This window comes from Zonotrichia leucophrys, chromosome 29 (genome assembly GCF_028769735.1).
Source record: "Zonotrichia leucophrys gambelii isolate GWCS_2022_RI chromosome 29, RI_Zleu_2.0, whole genome shotgun sequence".
Classification (NCBI taxonomy): Eukaryota; Metazoa; Chordata; class Aves; order Passeriformes; family Passerellidae; genus Zonotrichia; species Zonotrichia leucophrys.
The window spans coordinates 1,682,994-1,700,505 of NC_088198.1; the positions used below are offsets into that span (position 1 = coordinate 1,682,994).

The window sequence follows — 17,512 nt, forward strand, 5'->3', positions numbered from 1 at the left end:
AAGTGAGCCCCCCCACTCACTTGGTGCTGTTCTGGTCGCCCCTGTGGCTGTGGCAGGGCGGGAGGGTGCCGGGGGCACCCCCAGGTATCGGGGGCACAGGGAAGGGGAAAATGGGGGGACATGGGGGACAATGGGGGGATACTCTGGGGACATGGGAGACACAATGGGGGACATGGGGGACACAATGGGGGGACATGGAGGACAATGGGGGCATGGGGGATACAGAGAGGGGACACAATGGGGACATGGGGGACACTGGGTGGACATGGGGGATGCTCAGGGGACATGGGGGACACAGAGAAGGGACATGGGAGACGCAATGGAGGGACATGGGGGGACACTCAGGGGACATTGAGGATGCTCAGAGGACGTGGGAGACAATGGGGACATGGAGGACACAGAGAGGGGACGTGGGGGACAGTGGAGACATGGGGGACACTGAGGGGACACGGGGGACACAATGGGGGACATGGGGGATACTCAGGGATACGGAGGTCGATGGGGGACATTGGGGGCACAGAGGGGGGACATGGGAGACAGGGGACATGGGGGACACAGAGGGGACATGGGGGATGCTCAAGGGACATGGATACAGTGAGGGGGACACAGGGGACACTCAGGGGACGTGAGGGACAATGCGGGACATGGGGTCACACTGGGTGGACATGGGGGATGCTCAGCGTGGACTTATGGGAGGGATCCATGGGGGCGTACAGAGGGTGACACGGAAGGGAACACATGGGGGGACATGGGGGGGTCACACTGGGGGGGACACGGGGACGCGCGCGCTGCCCCCCCCAATCCGTTCTCGATGGCGGTGTCGCCACCTGGTGGCGGCTCCCGGGACCGCGCGCGCCGCCGGTTCCCCGTTCCCATTTCCCATTCCCAGTTCCCCATCCCCCATTCCCAGTTCCCCATTCCCCTTCCCATTCCCCATTCCCCATTCCCCCATTTCCCCACTCCCCATCCCCATTTCCCCATTCCCCATTCTCCCTCTCCATCCCCATTCCCATTCTTCCCCATCCCATTTCCCCATTCCCCATTCCCTTCTCTCAATTCCCCTTTCCCCTCTCGCCATCCCCATTTTCCCATTCCCCATCCCCAAAACTTCCTCCTCCACCCTCCCACCCCCTCTCCAACCATCAACCCGCACTTCACTTTTTAAAAATTTTATTTATAACAATATCTGTTTTGTTTAGTTGTAAAGTAATCCAGCAAAAATTATTAAAACATTTCCCCCCAATAAAAGGATGGGGTGTCCCCCCCCCCGCCCCCCCACATGCGTTTATTTCTTTATTTCTACTATAAAAGCTAGGTCATTTCCGGGGATTTTTTTTTGCATTTTTTGGGGTTTTTTATTATTTTTCCTGTTAAAAAATGTGCATGTTGGAGAGCAGGAGAGGAGGGGGGTGAGGGGTTGGGGACCCCCCCCATCCCACAGCTCAGTGGGGCTGGGGGCTTCATCCTGACCCCTGTAACAGTCGGGGAGGGAATGGGGGAAAGGGAGGCAGAGAGAGGGAGGAGAAATTGGGAAAATTGGGGAGGGAGGGGGGGAAGGAAAAATGGAAAATTGGGGAAGAAAAAGAGGGGAAAATTGGAAAATTGGGGAGGGGGGAAGGAAAAGAGGGGAGGGAGGGAAAAATTGGAAAATTGGAGAACGAAGAGGGAAGGAAAAGAGGGGAGGGAGGGGAAAATTAGGAAAGGAGGGAGGAAGGAAAAAAAGGGAAAATTGGAAAATTGGGGAAGAAAAAGAGGGGAAAATTGGAAAATTGGGAAAGGAAAAGGGGAAGAAGGGGAAAATTGGGGAGGGCGGAAGGAAAAAAGGGGAAGGGGAAAATGGGGAGAAAAGAGGGGATGGAGGGGGAAAATGGGGTGAAAAATGGGAGGGAGGAGAATGAGGGGCTGGGGAGGAGCTGCAGGACAAGGGAGCAGCAAATTGAGGCGGGGGAATCAAATGGGGGTCCCTGGGGAGGGGAGCTCTGCACTTAGGGGGGGTTTGGGAGCATGTGGGACCCTCCTGTGCCTCCCCCCAAGCTGTGCCCCCTCCCCAGCAATGACCCGCAAGTGTCCCCCCAACCCCCAGCCCCGATGTGTTTGAGGAGGGGAAAAATGGGGAGAGGGGGAAAAGGGGAATGTCAAGAGATTTCAAATAAACCAAATGTAAAGAAATTTCAAATAAACCAAAAAAAAAAAAAAACAAAAAAAAAACCAAAAGCTGGGTCTGGCCTGAAACCAGGGGTGGGGGAGAGGGGGGAAATATACAGGTAATAATACTGCTCACATAGAAAAGTAATAATCCTTCATTTGTACATTTATACAGCGGCTCGTGGCCCCCCCCCCGGCCCCCTCGTGCCCCCCCATCTATGCCAGGGGGTCTGCCAGGTCGTCGTCCCCCCCCCGGGCCAGCAGCTCCCGTTTCTCGTCCGTGCTGGCCAGGGAGTTGCGGCTGTTGTGGGCGCCCATGTAGAGCGTGGCGTACACGGGGTTGGTGAAGTTGGTGGGCTGCAAAAAAAGGGGGGAAAGGAAGGTGGGAGGGGGTAAGGACATCCAGATATCCCAGAAATGCTGTGCTCAGGGGTGTTGCCCACCCTGGGGTCACTCGGTGAGAGCCCCCCATAGATGGGAGCTACTCAAGGGACATGGGGCAGCTCTGCTGGCTCTGCCAGCCCCAAATGCTTTGTGGCCCCTCAGAGACCCCAGCCCTAAAATCTGAGACCCAAATCTGAGACCCCCCAGAGCCGCCCAGCTTAGAGACCCCTCAGAGCCCCCAGCCCAACACCTTTGTGACCCCTCAGAGCCTCCCAGCCCCAAAATCTGAGATTCCTGAGTCCCTCAGTCCCAAAGCCTTTGTAGCCCCTCAGAGACCCCAGCCCTAAAATCTGAAACCCCTCAGAGACCCCAAAACCTTTGAGACCCCTCAGAGCTCCAAGCCCAAAACCTTTCAGATCCCTCAGAACCCACAAACTCCAAAGCCTTTGTGACCCCTCAGAGCCCCCCAGCCCCAAAAACTTTGTGATCATTCAGAGCCTGCAACGCAAAACCTTTGTGGCCTTTCAGAGCTCCCCAGCCCCAAAATCTAAGATCCCTCAGAGACCCCAAAACCTTTGAGACCCCTCAGAGACCTCAAAACCTTTGAGATCCCTCAGAGCCCCCAACCCAAAACCTTTGTGATCCCTCACAGCCTCTGCAACCCCTCAGAGCTCCCAGTTGAGACCCTCAGAGACCCATCAGCCCCAAAACCTTTGAGACCCCTCAGAGCCCCCCAATCCAAAACCTTTGTGACCCCTCAGAGACCCCAAAACCTTTGAGACTCCTCAGAGCCCCCCAGCCCCAAAAGTTTGCAAACCCTTGGAGCCCACCCAGCTCCAAAGCCTTTGCAACCCCTCAGAGCTCCCAGTTAAGACCCTCAGAGCCCCAAAATCCCTCAGAACCCCCTCTGAGAGCCACACCAATGCTCCCCCCACCCCAACACGTGTCCCCCACTTCGGGCAGGACCCTGCAGAGCCCCCAGACCCAAAATCTGAGACCCCTCAGAGACCCCAAAACCTTTGAGACCAGTCAGAGCCCCCCAGCCCAAAGCCTTTGAGACCCCTATGAAGTCCCCAACCCCAAAATCTGAGACTCCTCAGAGCCCCTCAGCCCCAAAACCTTTGTGACCCTTCCCAGCTCTCCAGCCCCAAAGCCTTTGTGACCCCTCAGAGCCCCCAACCCAAAGCTTTTGTGAAGCTTCAGAATCCCCTCCAACCCCAAAACCTTCCAGACCCCTCAGAGCCCACCAGCCCCAAAATCTGAGACCCCTCAGAGCCCCCCAACTCCAAAACCTTTCAAACCCCTCAGAGACCCCAAAACCTTTGAGACCCCTCAGAGCCCCTCAGCCCCAAAACCTTTGTGATCCCTCAAAGCCTTTGCAACCTCTCAGAGACCCCAAAACCTTTGAGATCCTTCAGTGTTCCCAAAGACTTTGTGACCCCTCAAAGCCCCACCCCAGCACTTTGGGCAGGACCCTGCAGACCCCCCAGCCCCCCTCACCTTGTCGGGGTCCAGGGCAAAGTCAGCATCCAGCAGCTCCCCCACATCGTCGTCGGGCTCCCCCTCGTACATTTTGTACGTGGGGTTCCCAATCTCCACGTTCATGGCACCGTTGGTCATCCTCTGGTGCTGGAAGCCCTTGGCACTGATGGGGAGGGGGCACAGGGTCAGTGACACCCCCCAGAGTGTCCCCAAACCCTCGGGGAGCTCCTGTCCCTGTCCATGGCATCACTCACCCTTTAATTCTCCATTTGTACCACACGAAAGCCACCACGGTGAGGAGGATGAGGAGCAGCAGGATGGGGATGACGATGGAGGCGGTTCCTGAGGGAGGAAGGCACGGGACAGTCAGAGCCTGGGGACACGGGGGGCAGTTTGGGGTGGGACTGTCCCCCCTTTCACCACAGGATGGGGGGCAGGAGGTGCTCAGGGGTAAACAGGGATCAGCAATACACCCATGGGTGTGGTGTGGGGTGAAAGGGGGTCACACAGTGCCCCCAAATTAATCTATGCCCCAAAAAAGTGCCCAACAAACCCATGGGTGTGGTGTGGGGTGAAAGGGGGTCACACAGTGCCCCCAAATTAATCTATGCCCCAAAAAAGTGCCCAACAAACCCATGGGTGTGGTGTGGGGTGAAAGGGGGTCACACAATGCCCCAAATTAATCTACGCCCCAAAAAACCTATGGGTGTGGTATGGGATGGAAACAGGGGTTACCCACTGACCCCAAATTAACCTGTCCCCCAAAAAACTGCCCAAGAAACCCCCTTAGTGTGGTGTGGGATGGAAGGGGGGGGTCACCCACTCTCATTCATTGGGGGTCACCCCCAATTAATCTGACCCCCATTAAACCACCTGGGTGTGATGTGGGATGGAAGGGGAGGGGTCACACACTGCCCCCAGATGAACCTATCTCCCAAAAATATGCCCAAAAAAAAGCCTGGTTGTGGTTTGGGATGGAAACAGGGGTCACACACTGCCCCCAAATTAACCTGCCCCCCAAAAAAAACCCTCAGTGTGGTGTGAAAGAGGGGTCACACACTGTCCCCCACTTAACCTGCCCCCCAAAAACTTCCCCAAAAAACCGCTTGGGTGTGGTGTGGGATGGAACGGGGGGGGGGTCACACACTGCCCCCAAATTAACCTGCCCATCAACAAACTGCCCCCCAAAAACCAGCCCAAAAATCCCCCTGTGTGTGGCATAGCATGGAAAGGGGGTGCCCCCCATTGCCCCCCACTTAACCTATCCCCCATTAACCCCCTGTGTGTGGCACAGCATGGAAGGGAGTGCCCCCCATTGCCCCCCACTTAACCTATCCCCCATTAACCCCCCTGTGTGTGGCACAGCATGGAAGGGGGGTGTCCCCCATTGCCCCCCACTTAACCTGTCCCCCATTAACCCCCCTCAGCGCTGTGTGGCATGAAAGGGGGTGCCCCCCATTGCCCCCCACTCACGGCCGCTCTGCTGCTCGCCCAGCACCATCTCCTCGCAGCGCGGGCCCGTCCTGCCCGCCGGGCACCTGGGGGAGAGCAGCAGGGAGAGCAGCGGGGTTAGCGGGGCAGGGCCATGCAGGGCGGGAGGCAGGGACAGCTGGGGTGGGGCCGGGGCGGGGACACACATCGGGGGGTGTCAGTGACGTCCGGAGGGACACACAGCCCCTCTGAGCCCCCCTCAAAGCTCCCCCTCGTCTCTTACTGGCACTCTGGCAGCTGGCTCTTGTCGCTGATGGAGCAGGTGCCGCCGTGCAGGCAGAAATTGTCACAGGTCAGGCAGCTCGGGGCGATCTTGCCATCGGGGCAGCTGGGGGGGCAACAGGGGGTCAGCGCCATGGGTACCCCCAGATGCCCTGTGCCCCTCTTGGGGTGTCTGTGCCATCCTGGTGTTCTGTCATCTGGGTGTTCTGTGCCATGCCAGTCTGTGCCATCGGTGTTCTGTGCCCCCTCTGGGTGTTCTGTCACCCACCTGCCGTCCACCTGGTGTCTGTGCTACCCACCGTTTGTGCCCTCCCTGGAGTGTTTGTGGCTTCCTGGTGTCGGCCATCCCTGGGTGTTCTGTGCCATCCCTGGGGTGTTCTGTGCCACCCCCGGGGTGTTGTGTGCCATCCCTGGGTGTTGTGTGCCATCCCTGGGTGTTCTGTGCCCCCTTCAGGGTGTTCTGTGCCATCCCTGGGTGTTGTGTGCCATCCCTGGGTGTTGTGTGCCATCCCTGGGTGTTGTGTGCCCACCCTGGGGTGTTGTGTGCCATCCCTGGGTGTTCTGTGCCATCCCTGGGTGTTCTGTGCCATCCCTGGCGTGTTCTGTGCCATGCCCGAGTGTTCTGTGCCCTCCTCTGGGTGTTCTGTGCCATCCCTGGGTGTTCTGTGCCATCCCTGGGGTGTTTTGTGCCATCCCTGGCATGTTCTGTGCCCTCCTCTGGGTGTTCTGTGCCATCCCTGGGTGTTGTGTGCCATCCCTGGGTGTTGTGTGCACTCCCAGGGGTGTTGTGCCATCCCTGGGTGTTCTGTGCCATCCCTGGGTGTCTGTGCCTCGGTGTTCGTCCACGGTTCTGTGCCATCCTGGGTGTTCTGTGCCATCCCTGGGGTGTTCTGTGCCCTCCTCTGGGTGTTCTGTGCCATCCCTGGGGTGTTGTGTGCCATCCCTGGGTGTTGTGTGCCATCCCTGGGTGTTCTGTGCCATCCCTGGGTGTTCTGTGCCATCCTTGGGATGTTCTGTGCCCCCTCAGCCCCTCAGGACTCAGCTCTGGGCTCATCCCTCCCCTGGGACACCAGAATGGGCTCTGGGGGACACACTGAGACACATCCACCTCCTCCTCATCCTCGCAGATTTATCCACCCTGAGTTACCCACCCAGCTCTGGCCATCCCTACCAAGGTTTTTCTGCTTTTCCCTGTGCCCACCACCCCATTTTCCCCCCTCCAGGCCCACATTCCCAACACCTACATGCAGGAAACCTCTCCACTCTGCTTGTTGATGCTGCACTTGCCCTCCTGGCAGCGGGAGCACTTGTTCTCCTGGCACTGGGCACCCTCAAACTGAGGGGGGCAGCGGCACTGCTTGGCACCGCTGGCTGTCATCTGGCACACGCCGTCGTTCTCGCAGTAATCAAAGCATTGTCCTGGGGGGGACAAGGGGGTCAGGGTGGGCAGCACTTCCAGAGGAGCCCCCCACCCCACAGAGCATCCCAGCAAAGAGGGGGAGCTGGAAATCCAATCCCATGGGGGCTGCTCTCATGGATTGCCACAAATGAGGGGGAGATGGGACCCCAATCCTTGATGTTGTCACCAGAGAGGACATAGAGGGTGGGAAAAACACAAAAGAGGGTTGGCAGCTCAACAATCTGGCATTGTCCCCAGAGGTCTGACCCCAGGCATCTCCAGGTGAGGGACACCCATCCTTCTCATCCCACACTGATGCTCCCAGACATTCCCAAATGAGGGACACCCACTCTTTTTAACACCTAAATTGTCCCTAGACACCCTCAAATGAGTGACACCCATCCTCCCAACATCTCCACTGCTGTTCCCAGACAGGTGAGTGACTCCCATCCTTTTAATGTCCCCACTGATGTCCCCAGAGATCCCTAAATGAGTGACACCCATCCTCTTAACATCCCAATTGTTGTCCCCAGATGTCCCCAAATGAGGGACACCCATCCTTTTAACGTCCCCAACTGTTGTCCCCAGACATCCCAAATGAGTGACACCCATCCTTTTTATGGGTGTCACCCATTGTTGTACCCAGACATCCATAGATGAGTGACACCCATCTTTCCAACAGCCCTTCCAACACTGCTGTCCCCAGATGTCCTCAGGTGAGTGACAATCACCCTTTTAACACCCTGACTGTTGTCCCCAGATGTCCCCAAATGAGTGCCACCCACCCTTTTAACACCCAAATTGTCCCCACATGTCCCCAAATGAGTGTCCCCTCCCCACCTCCCAGCACCCCCGCGTGCTGTTCCAGATGTCCCCAAATGAGTGCCACCCACCCTTTTACACCCAATTGTCCCACATGTCCCCAACGGTGTCCCCCCACTCCCAGCCCCCGGTGCTGTCCCCCTAGACACACCCCCAAATGAGTGCCACCCACACCCTTTTTGACACCCCAAATTGTCCCCAACTGCTCACCCAAATGAGTGTCCCCATCCTCCCATGCGCCCCGGTGTCCTCTTTTCCCCAGAAGCCCCGCCAAATGAGTGCCACCCACCCTTTTAACACCCAAATTGTCCCCACATGTCCCCAAATGAGTGTCCCTCACCCTCCCAGCGCCCCGGTGCTGTCCCCAGATGTCCCCAAATGAGTGCCACCCACCCTTTTAACACCCAAATTGTCCCCAGACACCCCCAAGTTGAGATGCCCACCCACCCCCCTGACGTCCCCCCCGCTGTCCCAGCCGTGTCCCAGCAGTGCCACTCACGGTACTGGCAGCGGTCCCCGATGAAGGAGGGCGGGCAGCGGCAGCTGGGCTGGTTGCCCTGGTTGACGCTGCAGCTGCCGTTGTGCTGGCAGTAACCCGAGCACACCTGCTGGTTACACCTGGGGCCCGTGAAACCCGTGGGGCAGCGGCACGTCGGCATTCCTGGGGGGAAACAACACGTTGGTTCCTTCTGTAGGAGGGTCAGGACAGACGGACACGAGAGATCTCTGAAGCCAGGGTGTGGAATTTGGGGTTTATTGCAAAGGGACAAATGCAGAGAGCTGCTGGGAGCTGCCAGGCACAGCTCAGAACTGGCTCAAAGAGGGAGAGAGAGGTAAAGAGAGAGGTAAAGAGGATGAGAGAGTGATGTTCCCGTTAAAAATCTTTTTGTTGTGGAATTTGGGGTTTATTGCAAAGGGACAAGGGCAGGGAGCTGCTGGGAGCTGCCAGGGACAGCTGGAGCAGGACTGAGAGAGAAGATGGGTAGAGAGGATGAGAGGGTGAGAGTGTAAGAGAGCGAGGTTCCCATTCCAATACAATAAATCTTCTTCTGTGTTGAATATTCTGATTCTCACTAACCAATCTAGTACAAGATACAAATCCTATAGCATTTACATACAGCCTATAAGAATCACTACATTACCACACTGGGTTACATTTTAAACCCTAAAAACTCCTCTTTGGGCCCCTTCTGCTAAGCCTAAAAACTACTCTTTGGAAACCCTAAAAACTACTCCATATTCTCAAAATCTTTTTCAAAATCTTTTGCCAGGCAATCCTATTTATGAGGCTTTCCTGTTTCATCTCCCCAACACTCCACCTGTCTGTCTGTGTGTCTGTCTGTCCCGGCTCACCTAAACCTGCTTTCATTTCAACCTCGCTTATAGTTTCCATATTCTCAAAATCAATCATATTTATGAGGCTTTCCTGTTTCATCTTCCCCAACATCCTCACCTGTCTGTGTGTCTGTCCATCCATGATCCCCCCCTGGTTTCACCTAAACTTGCTTTCATTTCAATCTCACTTATAGTGTCCATATTCTCACAATCTTTTGCCAAGCAATCCTATTTATAAGGCTTTCTGTTTCATCTTCCCCAACATCCTCACCTGTCTGTGTGTGTGTGTCTGTCTGTCCGTGATCCAACCTGGCTCACCTACACTTGCTTTCACTTCAATCTCACTTATATTTTCCATATTCTCAAAATCTTTTGCCAGACAATCATATTTACAAGGCTTTCCTGTTTCATCTTCCCTGACTGTCTGTGTGTCTGTCCATCTGTGATCCCCCCTGGTTCACCTAAACTTGCTTTCATTTCCATCTCGCTTATAGTTTCCATATTCTCAAACTCAATCATATTTGCAAGGCTTTCCTGTTCCATCTTCCCCGACACTCCACCTGTCTGTCTGTGTGTCTGTCCGTGTGTCTGTCTGTGTGTCTGTCTATCTGTGATCCCCCCTGGCTCACCTAAACTTGCTTTCATTTCAATCTCGCTTATAATTTCCATACTCTCACAATCTTTTGCCAGACAATCATATTTACAAGGCCTTCCTGTTTCATCTCCCCCATCACCCCACCTGTCTGTCTGTGTGTCCGTCCATCCGTGACCCCCTGGCTCACCTGAGGGGGAGGCAGCGCAGGTGCCCCCGTTCTGGCAGAAGCCTGAGCACTGGTTGATCTGGCACCTGTCCCCGCTGTAGTGGGGTTGGCATCGACACTTTGCCTGCTTGCGGGCGTTCAGGAAGCAGCTGCCACCGTTCAGGCACTCCAGGTCACACGTGTCGGTGGTGGGCACTGCCAGGGAGGGGTGAAAAATGTGAAAAATATAAAAAATGTGTGTTTTATGCTTGGTTTTTGGTGAATATTCAGGTGAATGTTATATGTGTTGTGTTAAAAGTGATGGTGTATTAATTCTCTTAAGTAGTGTGCTGGTGCTAAAATAAAAATAAAAATAAAAATAAAAATAAAAATAAAAATAAGATATATTTATATTATATTTATATTATATTATATTTATATTTATATTTACATTTATATTTATAGTTCTATTTATAGTTCTATTTTATAATTTATATTTATATTTATAAATAGATATAGATAGAGATAGATATAGAGATAGATAGAGATATATAGATATATAGATATATAGATATATAGATATATAGATATAAATACAAATATGCATATAAATAAGATATATAGATATAGATATTGATATTTAGCTATAAAGATACATAAATAAATATAAATATAAATATAAATATAAATATAAATATAAATATAAATATAAATATAAATATAAATATAAATACTATATATAGATGCAGATATATAGATATAAATATAAATAAATATAAATATAAATATAAATATAAATATAGATTAAATATAGAGGCACAGAGGGGATGGAAGCGAGCAGGACTGTGCTGGCAGGACCCAACCTCCCTCCTCATCCTCATCCTCACCTCCTCTGGTGTCACCTACCTACAGGGGACACGGTGGGCGAGGGGACAACCACACAGGTGCCATTGTCCAGGCGTTTGCCATTGGGGCAGGTGCACACGGGGCCACTGGGGCTGAGCAGGCAGAGCCACTCGCACTTCTTACGGTCACAAGGGTTGGTCACTGCAGGAGGAGAGGGCACAGATGGTGAGGACAGCAAGGTGGTGACCCACAGCCCCTCTCGCTCCTCTAGGACATTCCTCTCCACAGCTCTGTGCTGCCCCATCCAGGCTCTGAGGTCACCACCTGGCCAGTTGGACTCCCCAAATCCACCTCAGCAACCCCCTGCTCTGCCCACCCAGACACCCCCACTTTGGGCAGGGACCTGGGGGTCTGAATTCCCTCAGACTAAATGCAGGAGGAGATGGCACAGATGGTGAGGACAGCAAGGTGGTGACAGTGTGGTGACCCACAGTTCTTCTTGCTCCTCTAGGACATTCCTCTCCACAGCTCTGTGCTGCCCCATCCATGTCCTGAGGTCACCACCTGGCCAGTTGGACTCCCCAAACCCACCTCAGCAACCCCCTGCTCTGCCCACCCAGACACCCCCACTTTGGGTAAGAACTTGGGGGTCTCTGAGTCTCCTCTTCCCAATCCCTGCCAACACCTCCCTCACCCTCCGGCACCTCACACCGGGTATCACCCCCTGGCACCTCCCCACCACCCCAGGAGCAGGGTGGGGGTCCCAGGCCCTCACCCACCCTCTGGCTGCTTGTACTGGTGGTAGAGCACCACGTCGGTGGCGTGGTTGAGGCCGGAGGTCAGGTTGGTGACGGGCTTGTGCCCAAATTTGTGGATCTTGAAGATGCGGTTGTTGATGTAGGTGACGCCGTAGATGTAGTCCTCAAAGATGTCGATGCTGAACGGGTGGCTCAGCCCTGGGGAAGCCAGCAGAAGACATGTGGAGGCACGAATTTGGGGATTTGGGGTGGGTTCTGAGGCCAGGGACCCCCATTGGACACCCCTTACCCTTCTTGTTGTCGATGGCCACCACGGGGTCGGTGCCGTTGAGGCGGATGCTGCCGATGACGGAGAGCTTGGCATCAGCCCAGTACAGCCTCTCATTGTGGTAGTCCACAGCCAGACCTGGGGGGACACAGCCCTCAGTGAGCCCTCAAGCCCCTCCTGAGCAGCTGACCCACAGAGCAGCACCCCCACTTGCCCCACACCCTTCTGCCATGGGGCTCTGAGCCCTCAGAACAACCCTCCCCAACAGAAATGGGTTGAACGTGTGCCCATCATGGCTTTTGTCCCCCTTCCTGTCACCTGTCTGCCTCACCTGTTGGCCACTGGATGTTGTCCTGCACCAGGGTCTCCCGCAGTGTCCCATCCATGGCAGCTGTCTCAATCTTGGGGTGATTGCCCCAGTCTGACCAGTACATGGTTCTGTAAGGACACAGGCAGGTCATTCCCAGGGGAATTGGAGAAACCCTCCCACACCATCCCCACAGCAACCTGGAGTCATCAGGCAACTGAAGAAGGCACAGAGAGTGACACTGGGACACATGGGTGGTGAGGGGAGTGCTGTGAGGGATGGACAGAGGGATGGGAAGTCCCGGGGGAACTTTCCATCCACAGCTGTCAATTCCGGACAGCCCAATGACCAAGGAGGAGAAACCCTCCCACACCATCCCCATGGCAACCTGGAGTCACCAGGCAACTCTGGGGCAACTCGAGAAGACACAGAGAGTGACACTGGGAGGGCCTGTGATGAGGGGAGTGTGGTGAGGGCAGGACAGAGGGATGGGAAGTCCCAGGACAGTCCACTGACCAGGGAGGAGAAACCCTCCCACATCATCCCCATGGCATCCTGGAGCCACCAGGCAACTCTGGGCAACTCGAGAAGACACAGAGAGTGACCCATGGGTGGGTTTGTGGTGAAGGGAGTGTGATGAGGGATGGACAGAGGGATGGGAAGTCCCAGAGGAAGAGGACAACCCAATGACCAGGGAGGAGAAACTCTCCCACACCATCCCCATAGCATCCTGGAGTCACCAGGCAACTTGAGAAGACACAAAGCGTGACACTGGGACACACGGGTGGGTGAGGGCTGGGCAGAGGGATGGGAAGTCCCAGGGGAACAGGACAGCCCAATGACCAGGGAGGAGAAACCCTCCCACACCATCCCCATGGCATCCTGGAGTCACCAGACAACTTGAGAAGACACAGAGAGTGACCCTGTGGCACATGGGTGGTGAGGGGAGCGCTGTGAGGGATGGGAAGTCCCTCACCCCCTCAGTGGATCCACCACGATGGCGTGGGGCTCGTCGATCATCCCCGAGATCAGCGTCTTGCGGTTCTCGCCCTTCATCTGCGCCACCTCGATCACGTCCCGCCCCGAGTCCGTCCAGTAGATGTTCCCGGCCACCCAATCGATGGCGATTCCCCTTGGCATCTTCAGCCCTGAGATCTGTGTGGGGCAGTGTTGCGGTGTGATGGAACAGCCTGTCTCAGTCATGCTGGTTCTTTCCCCAGGTGTGCCAACAACCTCTCCCTTCCCCTCCCTTGCCCCTTGCTGAGTGCTGTCCGTCAATCTTGGCATTCCAGAAAGGGCGTTGTGTGATTGGCAGAGTTCAAAAGATGCCTCTCAGCCCTGGTGGGAGGGCATTGGGCCATCCAGGTGTCATTTGTTCCCTGAGATTTACCCCCCTTACCTGGCTGGTGGCTCCCTACCCCTTCCCTGCCCCTCTCCCCAGGGTTAAAGGAACAGCAACCACGGGCTCAGGGAGTTCTGTTGGAGCTGGTGCTGCATTCAGAGGCCTGTGGGCCAGAATAAAGCTCTGGATCCAAACCCTCCATCAGAACCGACTCCTTTCCTTCACCATCGCCTTAAAGCTTCTCCAGCAGAGATAAACCTGAGCTCCTGCATGCCTGGATTTGCCCCAAGTGCCCAGCTGCAATATCCAGCCAGCCAAAGGTGTCTCTGGGGTGAAACCACCACAGCTGCCACCCTTGGTCAAGCTGCAAGGGCCAGACAAGCCCAGGCATGTTCCATCCAGCTATACTGGGATTTAATTCCAATATTTTGGCGCCCAGTGTGAGGCAGCTCAATCCTGGGGATGGATGAGTCAAGGAAGAGACCCCTGAGGTGAAACCACCACAGCTGCCACCCTTAATCAAGCTGCAAGGGCTGGACAAGCCCAGGCATGTTCCATCTGGCTATATTGGTATTTAATTCCAATATTTTGGTGCCCAACATGGGACAGATCGATCCTGGGGATGGATGAGTCAGGGAAGACACCTTTGAGGTGGCACCCTCACTTTTGCTGCAATATCCAGCCAGCCAAAGGTGTCTCTGAGGTGAAACCACCACAGTTGCTGCCCTTGGTCAAGCAGCAAGGGCCAGATGAGCCCAGGCACATCCCATCCGGCTCTATTGGTATTTAATTCCAATAGGGCAGAGTGGGGACAGTGAGAGGAGAGAGGAAACCACCAGCCCATCCCTCCGTGCCCCGGCAGAGCTCGCTCACGTTCAGGTGGGTGACGCCGCCGTCGATCTGGCGCCGGTTGCGGTTGGAGGCGGTGGAGGCGGACGAGGAGGCGGGCAGCTCCCGGTAGGAGATCCTGCCCGTGTGCCAGTTGGTCCAGTAGATCTTGTTGCCCTTGACGTAGATGTCCATGGCGTCGATGCGCACGTTCTCGTCGCCCTGGAAGGCCGGCTCGTAGGCGGAGTTGGGGTTGAAGGGGTACATGCTCCTGATCTTGTTGTCGTCTGCGATGTAGAGGATCTGGTGCTCAGAGCCTGAAGAGGAAGAGGAGGAGCAGGAGAGGTTGGCATGAGTTGGATGGAGAGGATCTGGTGCTCAGAGTCTCAAGAGGAAGAGGAGAGGTTGGCATGGGTTGGACTGGGAAGAGGGGCTCAGCCAGGAGTGGGGATCTCCTGATCTTGTTGTCATCTGCGATGTGGAGGAGGACGAGGATGAGGAGGAGGAGGATGAGGGGGACGAGGAGGACAAGGACGAGGAGGAGGACAAGGAGGAGGACAAGTAGAGGTTGGCATGGGTTGGACAGGGAAGAGGGGCTCAGCCAGGAGTGGGGATCTCCTGATCTTGTCATCTGCGATGTAGAGGATCGGTGCTTGGAGCATGAAGAGGAAGAGGAGGAGGAGGAGGATTGACAGAGCTGCATTTCATCTGGGTCTGTGGGGTCTCTGTGGGGTCTCTGGGATTCAATGGGATCTGTGGGGTCTCTGTGGGGTCCCTGTGGGTCTGTGGGGTTTCTGTGGGGTCCCTGTGGGTCTGTGGGGTCTCTGTCGGATCTCTGGGACTCAATGGGATCTGTGGAGTCTCTGTGGGGTCCCTGTGGGTCTGTGAGGTCTCTGTGGAGTCTCTCTGGGGTCTGTGGGACTCAGTGGATTGGAGGGAAGAGCAAAGGATTCCCACAGGAGCTCTGGGGGGCTCCTGGGCACACACAGAACCCACGTGAGTCCCTGTTCCCTCCTGACCTTCTGCCTTGCACATGTTGTCTGTCTTCATGAAGTTCTTGGCGCAGCTGCAGACATGGGAGCCCTTGGTGTTGTTGCAGAGCTGGGAGCAGGTCCCAAAGCGCAGGCACTCGTTGATGTCTGGGCAGGGGGAGGTGGAATCAGGGGAAGAACAAAAAACTGCCCCCACAGACCCCAAGGACACCATCCTTGCCACCCCACCCCATCCCAGCTGTGAAATCACATCTCAATGGTAAAAACCAGACCTCACAAACTGACTCTGACCCCTCTCCAGCAGCAGCAAGAAGTACCTTGGCAAAAATTCGTGTCTGGAACCTTCTGGAAGCCTCTACGGCAGGTGCAGTAGGAGGTGGACTGGGACTGGACACAGTGGGCCTCATCCCCACACATGGTGGTGTTGGACACAGTGGGCCTCGTCCCCAACATGGTGGTGTTGGACACAGTGGGCCTCGTCCCCAACATGGTGGTGTTGGTCATTCCCACACATGGTGGTGTTGGTCACAGTGGGCCTCATCCCCAAAATGGCGGTGTTGGACACAGTGGGCCTCATCACCACACATAGTGGTGTTAATCATCCCACACATGGTGGTGTTGGACACAGTGGGCCTCATCCCCAAAATGGCAGTGTTGGACACAGTGGGCCTCATCACCACACATAGTGGTGTTAATCATCCCACACATGGTGGTGTTGGACACAGTGGGCCTCATCCCCAAAATGGTGGTGTTGGACACAGTGGGCCTCGTCCCCAACACGGTGGTGTTGGACACAGTGGGCCTCATCTCCACACGTGGTGGTGTTGGACACAGTGGGCCTCATCCCCACACATGGTGGTGTTGGCCACCTCAGCCCCATCCCAGCTATGAAATCACTTCTCACTGGTAAAAACCAAACTCCACAGCCCAATCGTGAAGCCTCTCCAGCAACGCACCTTGGCAAAAATTCTTGTCTGGCACCTTCTGGAAGCCTCTACGGCAGGTGCAGTAGGAGGTGGACTGGTACTGGACACAGTGGGCCTCATCCCCACACATGGTGGTGTTGGTCTTGCAGTCGTATGACTTGTGCTCTGTGGTGGGGACACGTGTGTCACACGCGTGTCACAGTGAGTTCCCCCCAGTCCCCACCATGACCCCCAGCTCCCCTACCCACCGGGGGAGCAGAATTCCTCATCAGAGCCATCTCCACAGTCATCGAAGAAGTTGCAGCGGAGGTTGGCACTGATGCACTTCCTGTTCATACACAGGAACTCGTTCTTGTCCTGGCTGCAGCTCTTGGGCTTGGCCGTGGGGGACTCTGAGGGTAAGGGACAGCAGATGTGACCCCTATGTCCATGGGACCTTCTGGGGGCAGGCAGGGACTTGGGACCCTGCATCCACAACCCCGATTTTGGGAGGAAAGACCAAAAGCCAACCCCAATCCCTGATTTCGTGAGGAAAGACCAAAAGCCAACCCCAACACCTGACTTTGGGAGGTAAGACTGGGAAAAGCCAACCCCAACACCTGATTTTGGAAGAAAGACTGGGCAAAGCCAACCCCAAAACCTGATTTTGGGAAGAAAGACCAAAAGCCAACCCCAACAGCTGGGCTGAACTTTGGGCTCTGGGAGGGTCTTCCCAAAGGCCAACAGTGACTTCCAGGCAGCTTGGTCAGGCAGGCTCAGGGCTGTGAGGCTCAGAAAACCACAATGCCTGCCATGCTCCTGCTTCTCTCCCAGGCTGCCAGTTTCATGCCTTCTCCACGATTATGTCTCACAGTTTCCATGTCCTGATGTGCTGGGAAAGCCATGACACCTCCTGTGGCCAGGACAGCACACCAAGGAGAGCAAAGGGCAGCAGATGTCACCGGCATCCTGCCCCCATCTCCCCACTGCTCAAGCAGCACCCTTTGGAGACATTTCTGTCCCAGGCTTCCAGTTTCATGCCTTCTCCCTGAATATGCACCACAATTTCCATGTCCTGATGTGCTTGGAAAGCCATGACCCCTCCTGTGGCCATGAGAGCACACCAAGGAGTCGGGCAGCACAAAGGGCAGCAGATGTCACTGGTGTCCTGCCCCCATCTCCCCACTGCTCAAGCAGCACCCTTTGGACATGTTCTCTTCCAGGCTTCCAGCTTCATGCCTCCTCT

At 55.4% G+C, this 17,512-nt stretch overlaps 1 protein-coding gene across 4 annotated transcripts in view; it reads right to left on the reverse strand.

Annotated features, from left to right (window-relative positions):
* Positions 1-1,153: 1,153 nt before the first annotated feature.
* Positions 1,154-17,512, reverse strand: part of LRP1 (LDL receptor related protein 1) — a 142,524-nt gene continuing 126,165 nt past the window's right edge. For all 4 annotated transcript variants that reach the window (XM_064734737.1, XM_064734735.1, XM_064734736.1 and 1 more), the window contains exons 73-89: positions 16,536-16,679; positions 16,318-16,452; positions 15,389-15,508; positions 14,415-14,686; positions 13,176-13,354; positions 12,224-12,330; positions 11,914-12,030; positions 11,646-11,822; positions 10,927-11,067; positions 10,063-10,236; positions 8,445-8,606; positions 6,969-7,143; positions 5,726-5,830; positions 5,485-5,549; positions 4,266-4,353; positions 4,030-4,174; positions 1,154-2,502 (exon numbers count right to left, since the gene is read on the reverse strand). In XM_064734737.1, the coding sequence (XP_064590807.1) occupies positions 2,362-2,502; positions 4,030-4,174; positions 4,266-4,353; positions 5,485-5,549; positions 5,726-5,830; positions 6,969-7,143; positions 8,445-8,606; positions 10,063-10,236; positions 10,927-11,067; positions 11,646-11,822; positions 11,914-12,030; positions 12,224-12,330; positions 13,176-13,354; positions 14,415-14,686; positions 15,389-15,508; positions 16,318-16,452; positions 16,536-16,679 (2,447 nt within the window). In that variant the 3' untranslated portion in view covers positions 1,154-2,361. The remainder of the gene's footprint in view (positions 2,503-4,029; positions 4,175-4,265; positions 4,354-5,484; positions 5,550-5,725; positions 5,831-6,968; positions 7,144-8,444; positions 8,607-10,062; positions 10,237-10,926; positions 11,068-11,645; positions 11,823-11,913; positions 12,031-12,223; positions 12,331-13,175; positions 13,355-14,414; positions 14,687-15,388; positions 15,509-16,317; positions 16,453-16,535; positions 16,680-17,512) is intronic.